The 19,277-nt window shown below is 34.0% G+C and overlaps 1 protein-coding gene and 1 pseudogene across 1 annotated transcript; one reads left to right on the top strand and one right to left on the bottom strand.

Annotated features, from left to right (window-relative positions):
• Positions 1-3,711: 3,711 nt before the first annotated feature.
• LOC103874067 (UDP-glycosyltransferase 72D1) lies at positions 3,712-6,739 on the top strand. Its single transcript, XM_009152477.3, has 2 exons — positions 3,712-5,096; positions 5,191-6,739. Exon 2 carries the CDS (start codon positions 5,194-5,196, stop codon positions 6,601-6,603), a length of 1,410 nt encoding a protein of 469 aa, XP_009150725.1. The 5' UTR covers positions 3,712-5,096; positions 5,191-5,193; the 3' UTR covers positions 6,604-6,739.
• Positions 6,740-6,993: 254 nt separating this feature from the next.
• On the bottom strand, positions 6,994-18,178 carry LOC103874064 (annotated as a pseudogene).
• Between the last annotated feature and the right edge of the window lie 1,099 nt (positions 18,179-19,277).

Raw genomic sequence — 19,277 nt, 5'->3', positions numbered from 1 at the left:
AATCGAAAACAACGTTTTACGGATTGAATAACACGTATATAACCTTCATTAAGTGTCATAACCAGATTATGATGTTTGGAACTATGAACTTTGGTGTTTTATCCAATAACAAACACTTTTACGATTGCATGAACGAAAACCACACAACATAAGAGAAACACTTATACACTTTAATAAACGGTAAAGGGAATACTTACAATTATTTTTGAAATTGTGTTATTTCATGCTTTATGATCATCTATACAAAGAATCCTCAATGGTATGCATTATAATTGTATAAGAAATGAAATACGGCGAAAATAATCGATGTTTTAAAACCCCAAACCGTGGTTCCTCAGAAATTCCTCGGAGATTACCGAGGGTATTCCGAGGAATCCTGGTTCGTCGGAATATTTTCATTTAACCGGGTAAACCAAGCCGCCAAATATTTCGGGAAAATTGAATCAAAGAATTCCGAGGAAATTCCGACGGAAATATAAAATATTTCCGAGGAAATTCCGACGGATAGTTTCCGTCGGACGCCTCATAATATTAGGGCGAGCCCGATCTTCTTCCCCATTTCTCTCTTTCTCTCCGCGCCGCACAGCCTCTCCTCTCGCGATTTCCGGCGACTCCACCGTTCTCTCTCGCGTTTTTCCGGCGAATCTCCCCTAATCCTCCCCCATAATCATGTAAGAACCCTATCCCACTCTTTTAGGTTAGATTTGTATGGTTTTTAAGTAGATTTGATGATTTTGGAATGAGATTTATAGATTTTGTTAGGGTGAATGGTAGATTTGTGTAAAATCGAGTTTGATTATGTATTTCACTTGATTTGAATTTTTTTTTTAGTTTTTATTAATTTTGTAGTTATAAAAATCAAATTTGAAATTATATATATATATTGAAAACGTTTTTTGTATATAAAATCTATTTTTTGCATTTTAAATTCATTTATATATTTATTAAACATTTTTAAAATCTATAAAACTTTTTTTAAGATTAAAAATCATTTATATAATATTTAAAAACATTTTTTTTGTGGTTATAAAACGTTTTATGTATTTTATATGTAAAATATAAATTTCTATATTTATTAAACATTTTTAATATTATGAAAACTATTTTTGTAATTATTTAACATTTTAAACATTTTTAAAACTATTTTTCGTAATTATTATGTTTTTGGGATTTATTTAAACTATTTTTAAAAATTTTAAACTATTTTAAATTTATTAAAACTTTTTTTATTAATTATTAAACTATTTATATGTTTGTGATTAAAAACTATGTTTTTTAACTATTTTTTATTTAAACTGTTTTTTTTAATTAAAATTATTAGAACTAATTTTTAAATATGTTTTTTTTTTAATTTACACGTCTAATGATGATCAGATCCGGCCTCGCCAGCGTCGTAGCCGGGGTGGTATGGGGAGCCAGTCTCGGGGTTCTTCCAGCCATGTTCAGGATTCCGTTTCGCCCCACAGCTCATACCATACATCTCCCTCTCCATTACTCGCTCCTGCTGCTCCCGCTCCCGCTGCTGCACCCGCTCCTGGTCCCGCTGCTGCACCCGGTCCTCCGGGAGTGATGAGGGTTGCGGAGTTGGTTCGACAGCCCGGTCGTGACCATCTTCCCTATCTCACTGAGTATCCACATGGACATGGTCAAACATGGTAATTTAAACTTTTATTTTTTAAACTATTTTTTATTTAAACTATTTTTTTATTAATAATTTATTTTTTTTATTAGGTTCAACCGATCCGGGAACGGGATCAGCGCATGGATCAACCGTATGATGTACTCGGCCCTCGACAGCGGACATCCGACTTTCACTCACTTCCCTGTCGAGAAGCAGCATCTGTGGTTTCGTCAGTTTGCGGTAAGTATTCTAATTTTTAAATTATATTTTTTATATTATTAAAACTATTTTTTGTAATTATTAAACTATTTTCTATATTTATTAGACATTTTAAATATTATTAAAACTTATTTTTGTAATTATTAAACTAATTTATATATTTATTAGACATTTTAAATATTATTAAAACTTAAATTTGTAATTATTAAACTATTTTTTTAATTATTAAACTATTTTTTATTTATTAAAACGACGATTTTTGTAATTATTAAACTATTATATTTTTGTGCTTAAAAACTATTTTTAAACTATTTCAGCAAGAATTCAACTGGAATTCCGATGATACGCTCTCTATCTATCACCATTTTGTCCATAAAGTTATGGACAACTATGGGAAGCAGATGTACGAGTGGAAGAAGAAGTGAGAAGTAAACAAGGTAGTTTTTAATTTATTAACAATTTTTAATTTATTAAACTATTTTTAAAATTATTAAACTTTTTTTTTTAAATTAAAAGGTCCCAAAGTCGATGAACGACACGGTCTGGAAGGAGTTGTGTGCGCATTGGGATAAAGAAGAGACGAAAGAAACTTCTTCCACCAACTCCAACAACCGCAGGAGCGACCGTAAAGGAAAGGGCATCTACAAGCATAACTTGGGTGCTCAATCTATTGCCACTCTGGCGGATCGCATGGTAAGCTCAACCGCTTTTTCTTCAATTATTTAAGTTTCAGAATTTTTTTTTTTTTGCATTTTCAAATTTCTAATGTTTGTCTAATTTATTTTTTTTCAAGGCGGAAGAAAATGAAGGCCACCCAGTTGATGATCTCGCCCTTATGAAAAGGGCGTATACCAACAAGAAGACCGGCCAGATTGATGATGGTCTTGTGAGGGACGTGGTCGACCTGGTCCAAACTCAGATGTATGACGAAGTGTCTCAGCTTCAAACCGATGATGACGATTCGACGGCCTCGACCAACTTGTCTCGGGTTCGAATCAACGAAATCGTTGAATCGGTAAGTTTTTTTTTTTAAAAAGTTCAATTTAATTATTTCTTGATTTTTATTTTATCATCAATTTAAATTATCTAAACTTGGTTATTTATATTTCAGTCGGTTCCAAAGAAAAAGGGACGTTTGGTCGGTTTGGGTCGTCGCTCCCGGTCGGCTGCTCCTTCTTCTGCACCACATGCGTATGTTGATCCAGAAGTTCTTACGGCTCAGCTGAAGGACAAGGATGATCGGATATCTGCGTTGGAGACCCAGATGGCAGCTCAACAGGCGGGCTATGAGACCCAGAAGAGGCTGAACGAGCAGATGATGGTGATGATGAAGAGGATGTACCCGAACGAGACGTTTCCGAACATTCAAGACCCGTGGTTTTTTTTTTTTCCAAAAACTCTGAATGTTTTATTTAAATTTGAATATTATCTACTATGTTTTATTTTATGTTTTATTTAATTTTAATTTTAAATTTTAAAAATTTTAATTTTTAAAAATAAAATTAATTTTAAAAAAAAATAAATTTTAAAAAAAAAATAAATTTTTTCAAAATTCCGAGGGAATGGAGTTCCTCGGAAGATTCCGAGGAACTTTCTCCCCTCGGCAAATTCCGACGAACTTTAAGTTCCTCGGAATTTTCCGAGGGAAAAAGTTCCTCGGAATTTTCCGAGAAACTCCACTCCCTCGGAATTTTCCGAGGGAAGAAAGTTCCTCGGAAAAGTCCGAGGAACATTTGTTCCTCGGTATTTTCCGATAAACATTCCGAGGAATATTTCGTCGAAACTTCCGAGGATTGGACCATCGGAATTCCCTCGGTATTTTCCGACGGAATTCCGAGGAAACAAAATTCCGAGGAGATGTTTCCGAGGACTTGTTTCGTCGGTATGTCCTCGGAATAGCGTTATTCCGACGACATACCGACGATTTTTTCCCTCAGTATCCCGATGTTTTCTTGTAGTGTTCTTAACTTGGACAATTCTGAGAAACATCGGGATCAGCAATTTATTCTTCTTAATGTGAACAAATCTGAGAAATATCGGGACGTTCTTCGAATGGCGTAGGCTTGTAGCAGGAGAAGAGCAGATCATTTGAACATGCAATTTTTCCACACTGCATTCATCATTCTATTAATTATACCATTTAAGGTTTTACATTGTAGATAGCAAAAAATCTACATTTAGTCCAAAACAAAAATTTATATATAGTTCAATTATTTTGTTCTTTTCTAAAAAAGCATGAAATCTGCATGCAAATCTCATCCATTATATATTTGGTGTTGCTTGTGGGAGATCTACAAATATTTAATTTTAAATGCATTTATCTATTTTTATAAATAAAATAAATGCATTTATCTATTTTTATAAATACAATAATTTTATTCTATTTTACTTACAATTTTAACAATATAAAAATATCATTGATTTATATATTTATCTTTCTATTTTTGTTATATAATTTTACATTTATTTAAATTATTATATTTTTATAATGTGTACTTAATTATTATATGTATTAGCAAAATATATTAATATAATTTAAATATGTATACTACTGAAAGAAATATATATATTTTTCATTAAATTTTAACATTTTCATATATTGATTTTAAAATTACAGTAACATGGTTTTAGTTCAAGATTTATTGTTGTTTATGTATTATATACTATATTATGTGTTGTGATATATTTTATTGTAAATTTTATTATTTAAAAATATAATTTATTTTATTTGAACTATTTTTATCATTCAAAATTATAATAACAGTTTAGTCCGTTTGATATATGATCTGTTTGATCTGCAGTTCTTTTGCATAATTCGTTTGATATGTTTTTGTTCCGCTTATTCTTGATTTGTTTGATATGCAGAACTATTTTTATCGTTCGATCGGAACTTTAGCTTCAGTACAAAAGATTGAAATCTCGTTATTGCTAGGTCTCTTTAACAAAACTTTTGGTCTTACGTGTAACACTTACATGCATGCACTTGTCAGTGACCCCTATGGAAAACAATCCACGTTTTTTAAAAAGATAGTATAGCAATTACGATTTAAAAAATAATTATTCTAGATATTCATCCCTTCAAAAGCAATAATAATAAATACTCTCTCTGTAAAATGTCCCTTTTTATTTTTTTTGGTCTAAATGTCCCTTTTTATTTGTTAAAAATGACCCTTTATATATAGCATGGTCTTATCCCAGTTCATACACAGCCATTGACAAGCAACTAAGCAAGGAACAACTTCTTATACAAGGACAGGTGAGTGATGGAGGATCTCACGTAATAATACCATTTTATTTACTTAACCGTCTCTCGATTCACAATCATGTTAACACATCCTTCTCATGAATAGATCATGGACCAGCCTCACGCGGTTCTAGTCGCTAGCCCTGGCTTAGGCCACCTCATCCCTATCCTCGAACTAGGCAACCGTCTCTCCTCCGTCCTCAAGATTCACGTCACCATTCTCGCCGTAACCTCCGGTTCCTCCCCAATAGAAACAGAGGCCATACGTGCAGCCGTGGCGAGAGGGACATGCGAAGTTAGGGAACTACCCTCAATTGATATAGACCACTCCCCAGATGCGACGGTACCTACAAAAATCATAGAGATGATGCGAGCAACAAAGACAAAGACGGCGGTTCAAGACGCCGTGAAATCAATGAATCGGAAACCGACGGTCATGATCGTAGACATTTTTGGTACCGGCCTGATGTCCATTGCTGATGATATTGGCGTGAACGCTACGTACGTGTACGTCCCTTCCCACGCGTGGTTCTTGGCTGTAGTAGTGTACACGCCGGTATTGGATAGAGTCGTGGAAGGGGAATATACTGATATCAAAGAGCCTATGAAAATACCAGGTTGTAGACCGGTTGGACCGGACGAGCTTATGGAAACAATGTTAGACCGGTCAAACCCACAGTACCGAGAGTGTATGCGGTGTTGCATGGAGATACCTATGAGCCATGGCGTTTTGGTAAATACTTGGGAGGAGTTACAAGGAAACACACTATCTGCCCTTACGGAGGATGGAGAATTGAGCCGGGTTATGAAAGCACCGGTTTATGGTATTGGGCCTATTGTTAGGTCTAGTGGGCCTACTGAAAAGGCCGATAACATACTTGAGTGGTTGGACAAGCAACCGGATAAGTCAGTGGTGTTTGTGTGTTTAGGAAGTGGTGGTACACTGTCCTTAGAGCAAACTATGGAACTCGCTTACGGTTTAGATTTAAGTGGTCAAAGGTTTCTATGGGTTCTGCGTAGGCCCACTTCTTACCTTGGGGCGAGCTCGACTGATGATGATCAGGTAAGTGCCGGTCTACCAGAAGGTTTCTTGGACCGCACGCGTGGTATGGGTCTTGTTGTCACGCAATGGGCACCGCAAGTTGAGATTTTGAGCCATGGATCGATCGGTGGGTTCTTGTCTCATTGTGGGTGGAGCTCCGTGTTAGAGAGCTTGACTAAAGGAGTTCCAATCGTGGCTTGGCCTCTTTATGCGGAGCAATGGATGAATGCCACGTTGCTAACGGAGGACATCGGTGTGGCCGTTCGTACGTCGGAGTTACCATCAAAGAGAGTGATTGGCCGAGAAGAAGTGGCGACTTTGGTGAGAAAGATTATGGTGGAAGAGGATGAAGAAGGACAGAAGGTAAGGGCTAAAGCTGAGGAGGTGAGGGCTAGCTCCGAGCGAGCTTGGGCTCAAGGTGGGTCTTCTTATCGTTCTCTCTTCGAATGGGCAAAACAATGTCGCCTGGTGTCGTGATTCGAAAATGATATTGCGATTGTCTATTATAAGTTTACAAATTTGTGTTGTTGCTTTTTTCGTTGTTGTTTATTTATTTATTTGGAGTATTGTTTTTGTTCGGAAGTTGTTTTTTCAGTCCAACGTAAATTTTATATTTTAATAGTTTTTCATATTTGCATCTTACTGTGAAAAGTGAAAAAAAATTATTGAAAAAGTTTGCATGTGTAAACACGTTTAGAAATGGTATTTTATACGTACTAACACGTAAGAAAAGAGTAATTTGGTTACTTTGGTTTAAAATATCCAAACTCCATAGGAATCAACCGATAACCATTTACTTTCCTGTTCATAAACATCAGATCAAATCCACCCGGAGCTGGGAGAACTGACTCGTACGCGATCCGATCTAGTATTTTATAATATCCGAATGAGACTATTTTTTGCGAGCGTTTTCACTGGTGTTTTTAGTCAACACTAGCATATGTAACAATCGCTAGAGCGTTTTACTGGATTAAGTTGGTAGTTTTATTTTTGAACATGGATTTCGTCTTTGTACCGGATATATGTTTTAGATCAAAAGAAATATCAAAGCGATGGCAATCAATCAAGAATTTAAAGCAATATCATAACGTGCACTCTAAGTAACAACTTATTATTTGTCAGAAAACTACAATAGTGTTACACATGAACATATTTCCTAATTCTAATCATTAATTTGGAGAATATGGTTCCTATAAATTGTAATTATTGTGACTGATGAGTATATAATAGTGTAAAAAAAAATAGACTGAAGAGCCAAGGTCCTTGATTAAGAACATGGCTTATGGCCCAATTAATCATTAAACTTTGATTTTGCATATAAATAAATAAATACATGTCATCTTGCAAAAAGTATAATCTCAAGGTAGTGTTCATGAGGGAGATATTGGTGGAGAATTGGCGAACCCTTTACAAAGAACGAAACGGTAAAGGCATAAGAAGAACACATTTGAACTACCACCGTAGTAACAGCAAAGGCAAGGTCCAGGAATGGTCGTGCAGTTCATCATCTCTGCTGTGCTTGGCAATTCAATGGCCCTTGTCGCTGGAGTTGTAGGCTCCTCATATCCCGAGGATGATTCCCCTACCAAGGGGGTATCTAGGTCTTTCTACTTTGTGTTTTAAATCACTCTTGAATAGGTGATCATCAGATCAGTGAAAGACATATCAGAGTTCAAATATCCGATCAAGTTTCATGTCCATAAGAAAAAAGTTTAATATAAAACCCAAAAACAAGAAAAGAAAAACAAAACAAAAAGGAAAAACGAATAGATAAAGTCTATTTTATGTGAAATTTACAAAAAAGTTCAAGTGTTGACTCCTTTTGGATGTTATAATATGCAAGCGTGCGACCATCCTCGAGTAGTTTACCAGCATACGTGATTATCTGTCGGTTTGGTGGGAGCCCATCCTTTTCTTGAATCTTTGCCTTCACATTCTCAACAATGTCTGAGCTGTCAACTGCTAAGGTAATGGTTTTACCAGAGAGCGTTTTCACAAATATTTGCATTCCATCACCTAAATAACGGAGATGAAGGGTCGACTCCTTCCAGATGTTGTAATCCGCCAAGCAACGGCCATCCTCCAGGTCTTTACCAGCAAAGCTCAACATCTGCGTGTGCTTAGGGATTCCCTCTTTATATTGGATCCTGGCTTTGACGCTTTCAATGGTGTCTAAGCTTTTGACCTCATCAAGGGATATGATCTTGTCCCTAAGAGTCTTTATGAAGATACGCATACTTCCACCCAACTTGAGAACACAGTGGAGAGTTGAGTCTTGCTGGATATTGTAATCAGCCAAGGTGCTGTCATCTTCGATCTGATATCCGGCAAGGAGAAGACACTGCTGGTCGGTAGGAAATCCTTCCTTACGTTGTATCATTGTCTTGACACTGTCAATGGTGCATGAGCTTTGAACCATAAGGGCTATGGTCTTGCCTGCAAGGAACTTAACAAAGATTTTCATAAATCCTCCCAACCTAAGAACCAAGTGTATAGTTGAATCTTTTAGGATATTGTAATCAGCCACGGTACGGTGATCCTCCATCTGTTTGCCGCCAAAGATAAGCCTCTGCTTGTCGCTAGGGATTCCTTCCTTAAATTGTATCCTTGATTTGACGTTGCCAATGGTGTCCGAGCTTCGGACGTTAAGAGTTATGGTTATGCCTATAAGAGTCTTTACATAGATTCGCATAAATCTTGCCGGCCCAAGAGCCAAATAGATAATTGAGTCTTTTTGGATATTGTAACGAGCCAAGGTACGGTGATCCTCCATCTGATTTCCGGAAAACATAAGCGTCTGCTTGTCGCTAGGGATACGAAGTTTATATTGTATCCTTGCCTTAACGTTGCCAATGGTGTCTGAGATTTGAAAGTAAAGAGTAATGTCTTTCCTGTAAGAGTCTTTACGAAGATTCGGATAGTTCCGCTCAACCTGAGAACCAAGTGGAGACTTGAGTCTTTTTGGATATTGTAATCAGCCAAGGTACGGTGATCCTCCATCTGATTTCCGACAAAGATAAGTCTCTGCTGGTCAGCAGGGACTCCTTCCTTATCTTCTATCATTGCCTTGACGTTGTCAATGGTGTCTGACCTTTGGACCAAAAGGGTTATGCTCTTGCCTGAAACAAACCTAACAAAGATTTGCATCATCATCTGAAAAAAAAAGTATGCAATTCTTGTTAGCACACACATATCATACAAAAGTTTCTACAGATCCTAATGAATCTTTATCTAAGAAGAAAATATCTAGTTTAAGGGCATAAAACAATCAATATATGGTTAAAAAAGTTGAAGAAACAACATACCTTTTAAGAATTATGAAAGTCTTGCACAACTGTTTGGGTTTACGTTTATAAGTTTAAAAGAGATCATGATTTATAATGAAGGGTAGTCTTCTTAAATAGGTTTAGCCTCAGAACATCCTTATCAACGGTTAATAAAATATAAATATTAGTTAGATAATGTTTAGAATTAATTATTGAAAAAAATTTATGAATTATTTGATCAAAAAGAAGAAAAGGGATATTTAGATTTAGTATATAACAAATGAAAATATGTTATTGCGTATCACATAAACTATTTTATTAACAAGAGTAATAAAATTATTGTTTCAGCAATATTTTTAGTTATTATACTACAAAGCCGGAAGATAAATCTCATAAAAGTTGCTCTTCATAAAAGACGAAATCTATTCTATTCTTTGTGGACGTTATGAAACTCATGTAAACCTGATTTTTCGGTAATTCTTTAGCTAATATATGCAATTCCATAATGCAAACAATATACAAATCTAGAATGCCCAACTTTATACGTACTAACACATAAGAAAAGAGTAGTTACTTTGGTTTCAAATATCCAAACCCCATCAGATACAACAGATAACCAGTTACTATCCTCTTCATAAAACATCAGAACCAAAACCTACCCCGACTCGGGAAGACTGTCTCGTACGTGATCTGGCTTTTATAATACCCGAATGAAACTGTTTGTGAGCGTTTTCACTGGTGTTTTTAGTCAACACTAGCATATATTCAAAATCAACATCGCTAGAGCGTTTTCAGTGGATTAAGTTGGTAGTTTTATTCTTGAACATAGATTTCGTCTTTATACCGGATATATGTTTAGATCAAAAGAAAAATTAAAGCGATGGCATTCAATCAAGAATTTAAAGCAACGTCATTTGAAGTTTATACATATTCTTAAAGAAATGAACTTGTGTGTTAATTTGGTTTACAAGTTACATAATATGCACAGTAAGTCACAACTTATTATTGTCACAATACTACAATAGTGTTACAAATAATATATTTCCTAATTCTATACATTGATTTGGAGAATATGGTTCCTGTAAATGGTCAATTTTTGTGACTGATAAGTATATATTATTGTAGAAAATATGGAATGAAGAGCCAACGTCCTTGATTTAGAAGATAGTTTATGGCCCAATTAATCATAAAATTTTGTTTTGAATAAATAAATACAGGTCATCTTGCAAAAATTACAATCTCCAGTGTGCGTGAGGGAGATGTTGGTGGAGAATTGGCGAAAACTGTACAAAGAACAAAACAGTAAAGGCATAAGAAGGCAAGATTCTGTCTTTGAAGAACACATTTGAACCACCACCGTAGTAACAGCAAAGGCAAGATCCAGGAATGGTCGTGCAGTTCATCATCTCTGCCGTGCTTCGCGATTCAATGGCCCTTGTCGCTGGAGTTGTAGGCTCCTCATATCCCTAGGTTGATTCCCCTACCAAAGGGGTGTCTGGGTCTTTATACTTTTGTATTTTAATCACTCTTGAATAGGTGATCATCATCATATTAGTGAAAGGCATCTCAGAGTTCAAATATCCGATCAAGTTTCATGTCCATAAGAAAAAAGTTGAAAAAAGTTTGATATAAAACCCAAAAACAAGATAAGAAAAACAAAAAACAAAAACGAATAGATAAAATCTATTTTATGTGAGATTTAAAGAAAGGTCAAATGTTGACTCCGTTGGGATGTTATAATATGCAAGTGTGCGACCATCCTCGAGTGGTTTACCAGCAAACGTGATTCTCTGTAACTCTGGTGGGAGCCCTACCTCCTTCTCAATCTTTGTCTTTACATCCTCAACAATGTCTGACCTGTCAACTTCTAAGGCAATGGTTTGACCAGAGAGTGTTATCACAAATATTTGCATTCGACACTGTAAAAAGTGGACGCGAAGGACTGACTCCTTCCAGATATGGTAATCCGACAACTTACGGCCATCCTCGAGCTGCTGAGAGGCAAAGACCAACATCTGCTTGTACGTAGGGATTCCCTCTTGATCTTGGATCCTGGTCTTGACGTTGCCAATGGTGTCTGAGCTTTTGACACCATCAAGGGCTATAGTCTTGCCCTCAAGAGTCTCTATAATGATACGCATACTTTCACTCATCCTGAGAACACAGTGGAAACTTGAGTTTTTTTGGATATTGTAATCAGCCAAGGTACGGTGATCCTCCATCTGAATTCCGGCAAAGATAAGCCTCTGCTGGTCGGGAGGAAATCTTTCCTTATGTTGTATCCTTGCCTTGACGTTGCCAATGGTGTCTGAGCTTTGGACCAAAAGGGCTATGGTCTTGCCTGAAAGGAACTTAACAAAGATTTGCATAATTCCTCGTAAAGCCAAGTAAAGAATTGAATCTTTTTGGATATTGTAATCAGCCACGGTACGGTGATCCTCCATGTGCTTGCCGCCAAAGATAAGTCTCTGCTTGTCGCTAGGGATTCCTTCCTTTAATTGTATCGTTTCCTTGACGTCGCCAATGGTCTCTGAGCTTCGGACACAATTAAGAGTAATGGTCATGCCTGTAAGAGCCTTTACCAAGATTCGCATACCTTCCATCCTACGAACCAAGTATACAGTTGAATCTTTTTCGATATTGTAATCAGCCAAGGTACGGTGATCCTCCATAGGAATTCCGATAAAGATAAGCATCTGCTTGTCCCTAGGGATTCTTTCCTTATATTGTATCCTTGTCTTGACGTTGGCAATGGTTTCTGAGCTTCGGACGTGAAGAGGTATGGTCTTGCCTCGAAGAGTTTCCACGAAGATTCGCATCACCATCTGGAAAAAAGTATGTGCAATTTTCGTTTGCAAACTTTAGAATTCTAGAATGAGTATATTATTGTGTTGTGGCTTAATGATTTACAAGAGAGTTGTATATATACAAAAGACTTAGATCTATCTCAGTTAGAAATAGAACTTATCTAAATCTTATGATGTATATCTAAATCATCTAGTCCTTATCAAAAAAGGATTTGTATAATATTTTCGCTTTAGACTTCATAAAAGTGTTTAACTACAAGTTTTATGTTATTTTTTGAAAAATAATCCAGAAAAAAAATTATGGGTCCGCAGTGATAGGAGAATTAGTGTTGTAAATATGTAAGCGCTCTGTTGTGGTTAGACACTAATTAAATTTGTAAGTTATTATCTTTATATTGGTTCCTAATGTTTTTGAAGCTTTGTTTTTTTTTAAAGTTTGGTCAGATAGTATCATAGTATGATGTGTTGATTCAACATTGCGATGATGACTTATTCCTTTGAGGAGACTAATTGTTTATTGGTTTATAAGATATCCTTAAGGTCTTTCATAAGATTTAATAATTTGGTGTCCTTTAGGGAAATCTATTTGGGTTGCTTGGTTCAGACAGATTGTGCTCAACGGAAATCTCTCTAACTATTGGCTAATGGAGGAAAAGAAGCAAATTTCAATGGCTAACAAACAAACAAACTTGTCAAGCTACATGACGAGACAGGGGATCACCTGTTCTTCGAGTACTTGGTCTGGAACACCATCGAATCTCTAATCACCCTGACGCATGCAATCGAAACGCAAGCGAAAATAGCTCTCCTTGTCTGGCAAGCAACCATCTACTTTTATCTGGATGGAAAGAGGAACAACAGAATCCATCGGAACAACTTTCGATCACATGCATCCCTCCCTCAAAATCTCAAATTACTCTTGGAAAATACGGTTAGAGATCGCATTGCTTGCTTCAGACTCTCCAACCCGAACCTTAGTTTTTCTATGTACCAGCTTTGGAACTCCTGAATAGCTACCTATCTCTGGGTCAATCATCCTCTCCTGCCAATCTTCTCCATTGGTTTGTACCTCTCAGACTTCTGTTTCGACAATCGGGTTCGCTTACTTTCACTAGGGTAATTTACCCCGAGCAAGTGCGGGGTCTATCTATAATTTTATTCAGTTTCACTATTTTGTTGAGTGTTTTTTTCCAATTTTTTTTAGCAGAAAGGCACTAACGATTAAGAGAAACACGGTCTAATATTCTTAAAACTAAGAAAAATAAATTGAACTGAAAATGGAGGAAGAGGGATGTGTATCATTTTGAAACACTATCACAGCCATATTCGCGACGGATTTCCATTCCTTGTTTTCTGATTTTGTTGCTTTTTTCTTCTTTGGTGATTTTTCATCCTGACTATTGTCTGAAGTGGTGGGTATGTTTATATTAATTTGAAATGTCTGTCTAAACTGTGACAGTCACCTGTAAGAATAAAAACAATTGTCAGTATAATATTTTATATTTTGTGACAATAAAATGTTAAACAATCAATCTATTCTCTATCATGGAACCATCTTTGTTGGTGTATTTATCTGTCATTTTTAGGCTGGAAACATGGTGTTAGAGTGTGAATTTGAAAGTCGTAGAATAGCTCTATCGGTAGTATATAGAGATAGTTCTCATCGTTTAAGAAAAAGAAAAATTAATGAAAATATGAAAGAGGATAGAGAAAAGCTTTTGATGCAGAACTTTTAACAATTGGTTTAAAACCCTCAAAGACAAAAAAAAAAATCCACTAACATGTCAATTGGTTTATAAAATGTTAAGTATAAAAAAAGTATAATATCAATTTTTTTTTTCTATTAGAAACTGTCATGGTTTCTAACCAATAATCATGCTATATCTGAAAAATGAACTGTTTCGTTTTCCTCAAGCCCACTCAAACATGTACAATATATTATATTCTCAGTTTATTATTTCACTTGCGTTGTGATTTCTGATACACTTAATGGTAGTCAGAGAAGTTGTTTAGTTTGGACAAAAATACCTCGAAAATGAGATATTGATGCAGGTTTTGAGGTGAGCTTGGTTATTTCAGTCTCAAACACGGAAGCACAATCATTACCATCATTGACGCCAAGCTAAACCATTGTACCAATCACCAGTGTTTTTTTTTTTCTTTATCTTTTTTACCAATCACCAGTGTTAAAAAGGAGTATAAGTAAATGGAGTTGAGTTTCAAAAAAAAAAAAGAGTAAATGGAGTCAAATTGGCAAGTAGATTAAGTTATCTGGTTTACATATGATATTTTGGGTCAAATGTATATTTTATCTGTGAGGTTTTTTTTTAGAGAAGGTTACATAAAAGGACACATTATGAATTCTCTTTACGCGTGAAGACACATTCTGATCTTAGAACACTTTAGTTGTACGGCTGTGTAAGTTTGTGACAAAAATGACCTTGATATGTTTTAGAGAAGCAACCATTACATAACTTAGTTTGGAGAGTTGGTTCCAGCTGTGACGTTTATTCTGAGGTTTGCTGTTTGATGTATTTCTCTACATAATTTTTTATTTTTTAACAATAAATCAATTTTTCATACCCCAACATATTTGATCCATAATCAGTTTCTAATTCTCAAATATGTATATATATATATAAGTATATATGTCAAAAATACGATTTTTTTTTCATTTTATTTTGATATCCATGTGTATATTTATATTTATATTAAAAATTTAACTTAAGTTAACATAGTGGAATGTCCTGGATGTGTCCGTGGTGGATCAGTCACTGGTGGTTAGGTTCATGGACAATTAATGTTGTGGATGCATTCGTAGTAAATGCAATTAATTTACTGGACACAGTTTATATGCATTATGTGGACGTCATTTGATGGACACAAATGAGTTAATTAGGTGGCATTGCGTACAATTTATAAAAGACAGACTCATCTGGATGGTCAAAGTTGTATTCATGAATTCTAGCAAGTTCTTCTTCAGTCAAACTATAGTAGAACAAGTAATGCCACATCATTCATTCTCTTAATATTTACTAGAGCAATATGTGGACGAAGAAAGTATTTCTTGAATAAGATTCATACGCTCATAACATCATTTAAATACATTCAGCGTCGATTATAAAAGTTTTGTATTCTGATTATCCTGTTTTTAAATATTTGGTGCTGTGAGTAACTTGTTTCTCTTCGGCTATGTTTATACTCTCCACAATACATTCATCCATGATATACTCACATACATATTCATGAGACACCATCCACGACACACTAACCACGAGAATCCTATTTACTATACATTCATCCATAAAACACTGTCCACAAATCACCCATCCATGAGTATTATAGATGATAGGAAAGTTTTCAGATATCCTTGAATTAGTACACATGCTCTCAGACATGGTTCGTAAGATCACAAAGTCTAAGACATTTCATACTTGAGTTTCCACTTGATTGTACAAAAACTTGAAACACAAATAGTCAATTACATAACTTCTTTATAAAAAAGTTAACATAATTCTCTTGTCCACAAGTATCTTGTCCATAACTATTTCATTAACAAAGACTCTTACAAATAATTTGTTTTCTTTTTCTTAACTTGTTTGATTCTTATATATATGTTTTAAATTTCAAATAATGATACAAAAAAGGGAGAATATGAAAACAAATTACAAAGAGGGCTAATTACAAAATATATTCGATTATTGATGGAAATAGAGATGCAATTAAGAAGATGGAAAAGCTTATAATAATCTTGGTGACCCAGATGACAGTGGACTCAGATTTGCAGATACATCAGGGAGGATCGCCGAGGATAAAACGGAGAGAAACGACGTACGTTGAGCAAATTTTTTGGTGACCACAACATCCGTAGGCAACCCATTTGATATTCGTAGGCAAATTTTTTGGCACATCTATCATCCGTTGTTTAATTTGGGATTGGAATTGAGAAAGTTATTTTGAAGCTAGAGAAGATAGAGGTCTAGTGGGGAAGAAGAGTTATTTAGTTAAGGGTGTTTTTTTTTTGTCTGTCATGAGTAAGTTGTTTAGTTAAGGGGTGTCAATGTCTTTACACAGCAAAAAAGTGTGTAGCAAGTCCAATGTGACCTTTAGTGTAATTAGAAACTGGAAAAGTGTGTGAGAGAGTAAATATTTCTTTTGAGAAGGTTACATAAAAGGACACATTATGAATTCTCTTTACGCGTGAAGAGGCATTCTGATCTTAGAACACTTTAGTTGTACGGCTGTGTAAGTTTGTGACAAAAATGACCTTGATATGTTTTAGAGAAGCAACCTTTACATAACTTAGTTTGGAGAGTTGGTTCCAGCTGTGAGGTTTATTCTGAGGTTTGCTGTTACATAAAAAGATGGGGAGTGTTCAGTTATAGTGTGTGCGGTTTTTATTTTTTCTAAAATGATAATAATTTTTTTTTAAAGAAATTGCAGCTCTTATACAAAAATAACTGCATTATTTGCAAAAATGAAACTTCACATTTTTTTGCTGATCTGTTTTTTTTAGTGGCAGTTTAACCCATATCATTCATTCTTGTAACACAAATATATATTTCTCTCCTTTCTTCTAATTCACTCGGCATCTCTTTTATAGAAATTTTGTCTCCACCATTTGCACGTTTTCCAGCCAGTGTCCGACTTTTTAGTCTCGTCGTTGTGCCTTTTTAATTTTTTTTTGTGTTTCTTTTTTTTATTGATATGGTTCTTTTTTTGTTAGATTTTTGGTCTATCTTGTAGATCAATAGTTATCTAATTATTAGCTGATTTTATCTTCATGTGGCCGAAATTTGCATTAATCTTCATCCTCGGATCCGTTGAAGCTTTGCGATGAAAGCTTCTCGCTTTCTCCAGATTTCTGTTTTTGACTCTTCAGCGAATTCAGGATTCTCCGATGGTTTGAAGTCATAGATGCATGAACAAGATATGAGTGTGTTTGGTCTTTGTTGGCCTTGGTTCTATAGAAGAGTGAGACTTGCACAAGGACATCGTGTGTTTTACATCAACCTTGGAAATTTTTTGGGAGAAGGAGTCATGGTGTAAAGCTCTTCGTTCTTGCTTCTCGTGTCTTTTCCAAACGACTGCTAATAAAATCATTAGTTCTACTTAAGAAGTTTTATCCAGCTAACAATAATAATGTCCGTGTAATTATTTAAGTTAACTGACTACTGATCGAAAAATTTAACTAACAATAAAAATATATGTATAATTGAAATACACTACTTAATTTTCTTAGATACGAGAATAATCTACAAGTTTGAGTCTATAGTGATAATCAAATACTTATCGAAAGATCCAACTAACAATAATAATGTCCAGATAATTATTTAACTTAGTCGACCACTAAACTAATGAACCAACGACGACTAAATATAACTGGATAACTAGATTTTGACCCGCGCTTTGGAAGCGCGGGATATTTAACGATGATAAATTTCATTAACAACGTTATAAATGTTTGTTAGATTTGTAAAAAAAAAATCTATTTAAAATCAACCCTTTTAAACCGGATCTAGACCCAAATGTGAACCAGTAAATCCATATCTAACCAATTTTGGTTTTAATAAATATTCATTATTTTATAACCTTATAAAACTAAAAAAAAAAATGCTGGCACCAGAAGCCAACCAGTTGAACCAATAGGTGACAAATGTGTAATCCAATTTGAATTTTTTTTATGGTATTTGATTTAAACTGTTATTTTAAAATTTTAAAAATTAATTTCAATATTTGCATAGATATTTAAATACTTATTAATTTTAATCTTATTGTATTTTTATTATGTCGTAACTCCAACTTGTTAGAAAATCGTTTAAATGATCTATTTATATTTTAGCAATTTAAATAAAATTGATTTAATTTTTTCTATATTTTTTAAACATGATTTTTGTAATTTAATATTGATATATGTATTTATATAAAATGAAATAAATTATTGACCAATGGCTCACCCGCGATCAGCACAATAACCTAATGACCAAAAATAGTGTTTGATGTATATGTCGGGTTTAGAAAAAGTTGATTTGAACATATTTTACTTTTTTTATTTTCTTATAATATCATTTATTAAATTTTAGCAAAAAAATATATGATTTATATATTAATTCTATGTATTGATCATATCCCAAAAGTTAATATGTTTAATATGGTATAATCGAGGATTACGTATAAACAAACATTTATATTCTTAGGATTAATTGATCTACACTTACTGTTTAGACTTGAGCGATGAAGTTTTAGAGTGAGATGGAGTTTAAGATTTTAATGAATTAATATATATATATATTTAAAATTCAAAGTAAAAAATTAAAATAGTTTAAAATGAATTTTCGAAATTTCAGAATAAAATTTACCTATTTATTTTAAATAGTATAAGGTTGTAGTCAATTTTAAACACAAGTTGGATCCAATTTTTTTATTCTATCTTAATAATATTGATTTTGACACCCATTTCCCATTATAGAATTAATTTTTTTTTGTCAAAAAATTTAATTAAAATTAATATGTGTACATACTTTATATATTTAAATTTTTCAGTGTCCGTATTATAAACGTATATAAATATTGACATATTTATTATTATATTTGTTATAATAATACCATGTATTTTCTGAAAGTGACATTAATTGTTGAATTTGAAATAACTTATATATTATAAATTTTAAAATTAGTGTTTTTTCCGCCAACCCAAAAATATGAAGACTTATATTTTTGATTTTTTTTTTTAATTTAACGAAATCTTTTGTTTGTCTAAAAATATGTAACCGTTTTGTATTGTAATTCATTTCATACTATACGGCAATTAAATTAAAGCTGGCTGATTGCAAATGTTTTGAAATATATTTTGTTTACTTATTGTTTGTTAAGATATTGTGTAAATAGTATTAATGCTAAAAGTATCGCCACAGTAAAGAGATTCTAAATAATGTTGATTCGGCAATATGTTTGATCTGAGATTTAGTATTCTGTTTTAAATAGTTTTTATAAAATTGATTATATGGTGTTATTAGTGCGAGAATATTTGTTGAATAATTAAACCAGATTTCTCTTTAGTTTTAAATTGAAAAGATTT

The sequence above is a fragment of the Brassica rapa genome, chromosome A06 (genome assembly GCF_000309985.2).
Source record: "Brassica rapa cultivar Chiifu-401-42 chromosome A06, CAAS_Brap_v3.01, whole genome shotgun sequence".
Taxonomy (NCBI): Eukaryota; Viridiplantae; Streptophyta; class Magnoliopsida; order Brassicales; family Brassicaceae; genus Brassica; species Brassica rapa.
Note: the sequence above shows the minus strand (reverse complement) of the source record. Positions and strands in the feature narration are given on the sequence as shown.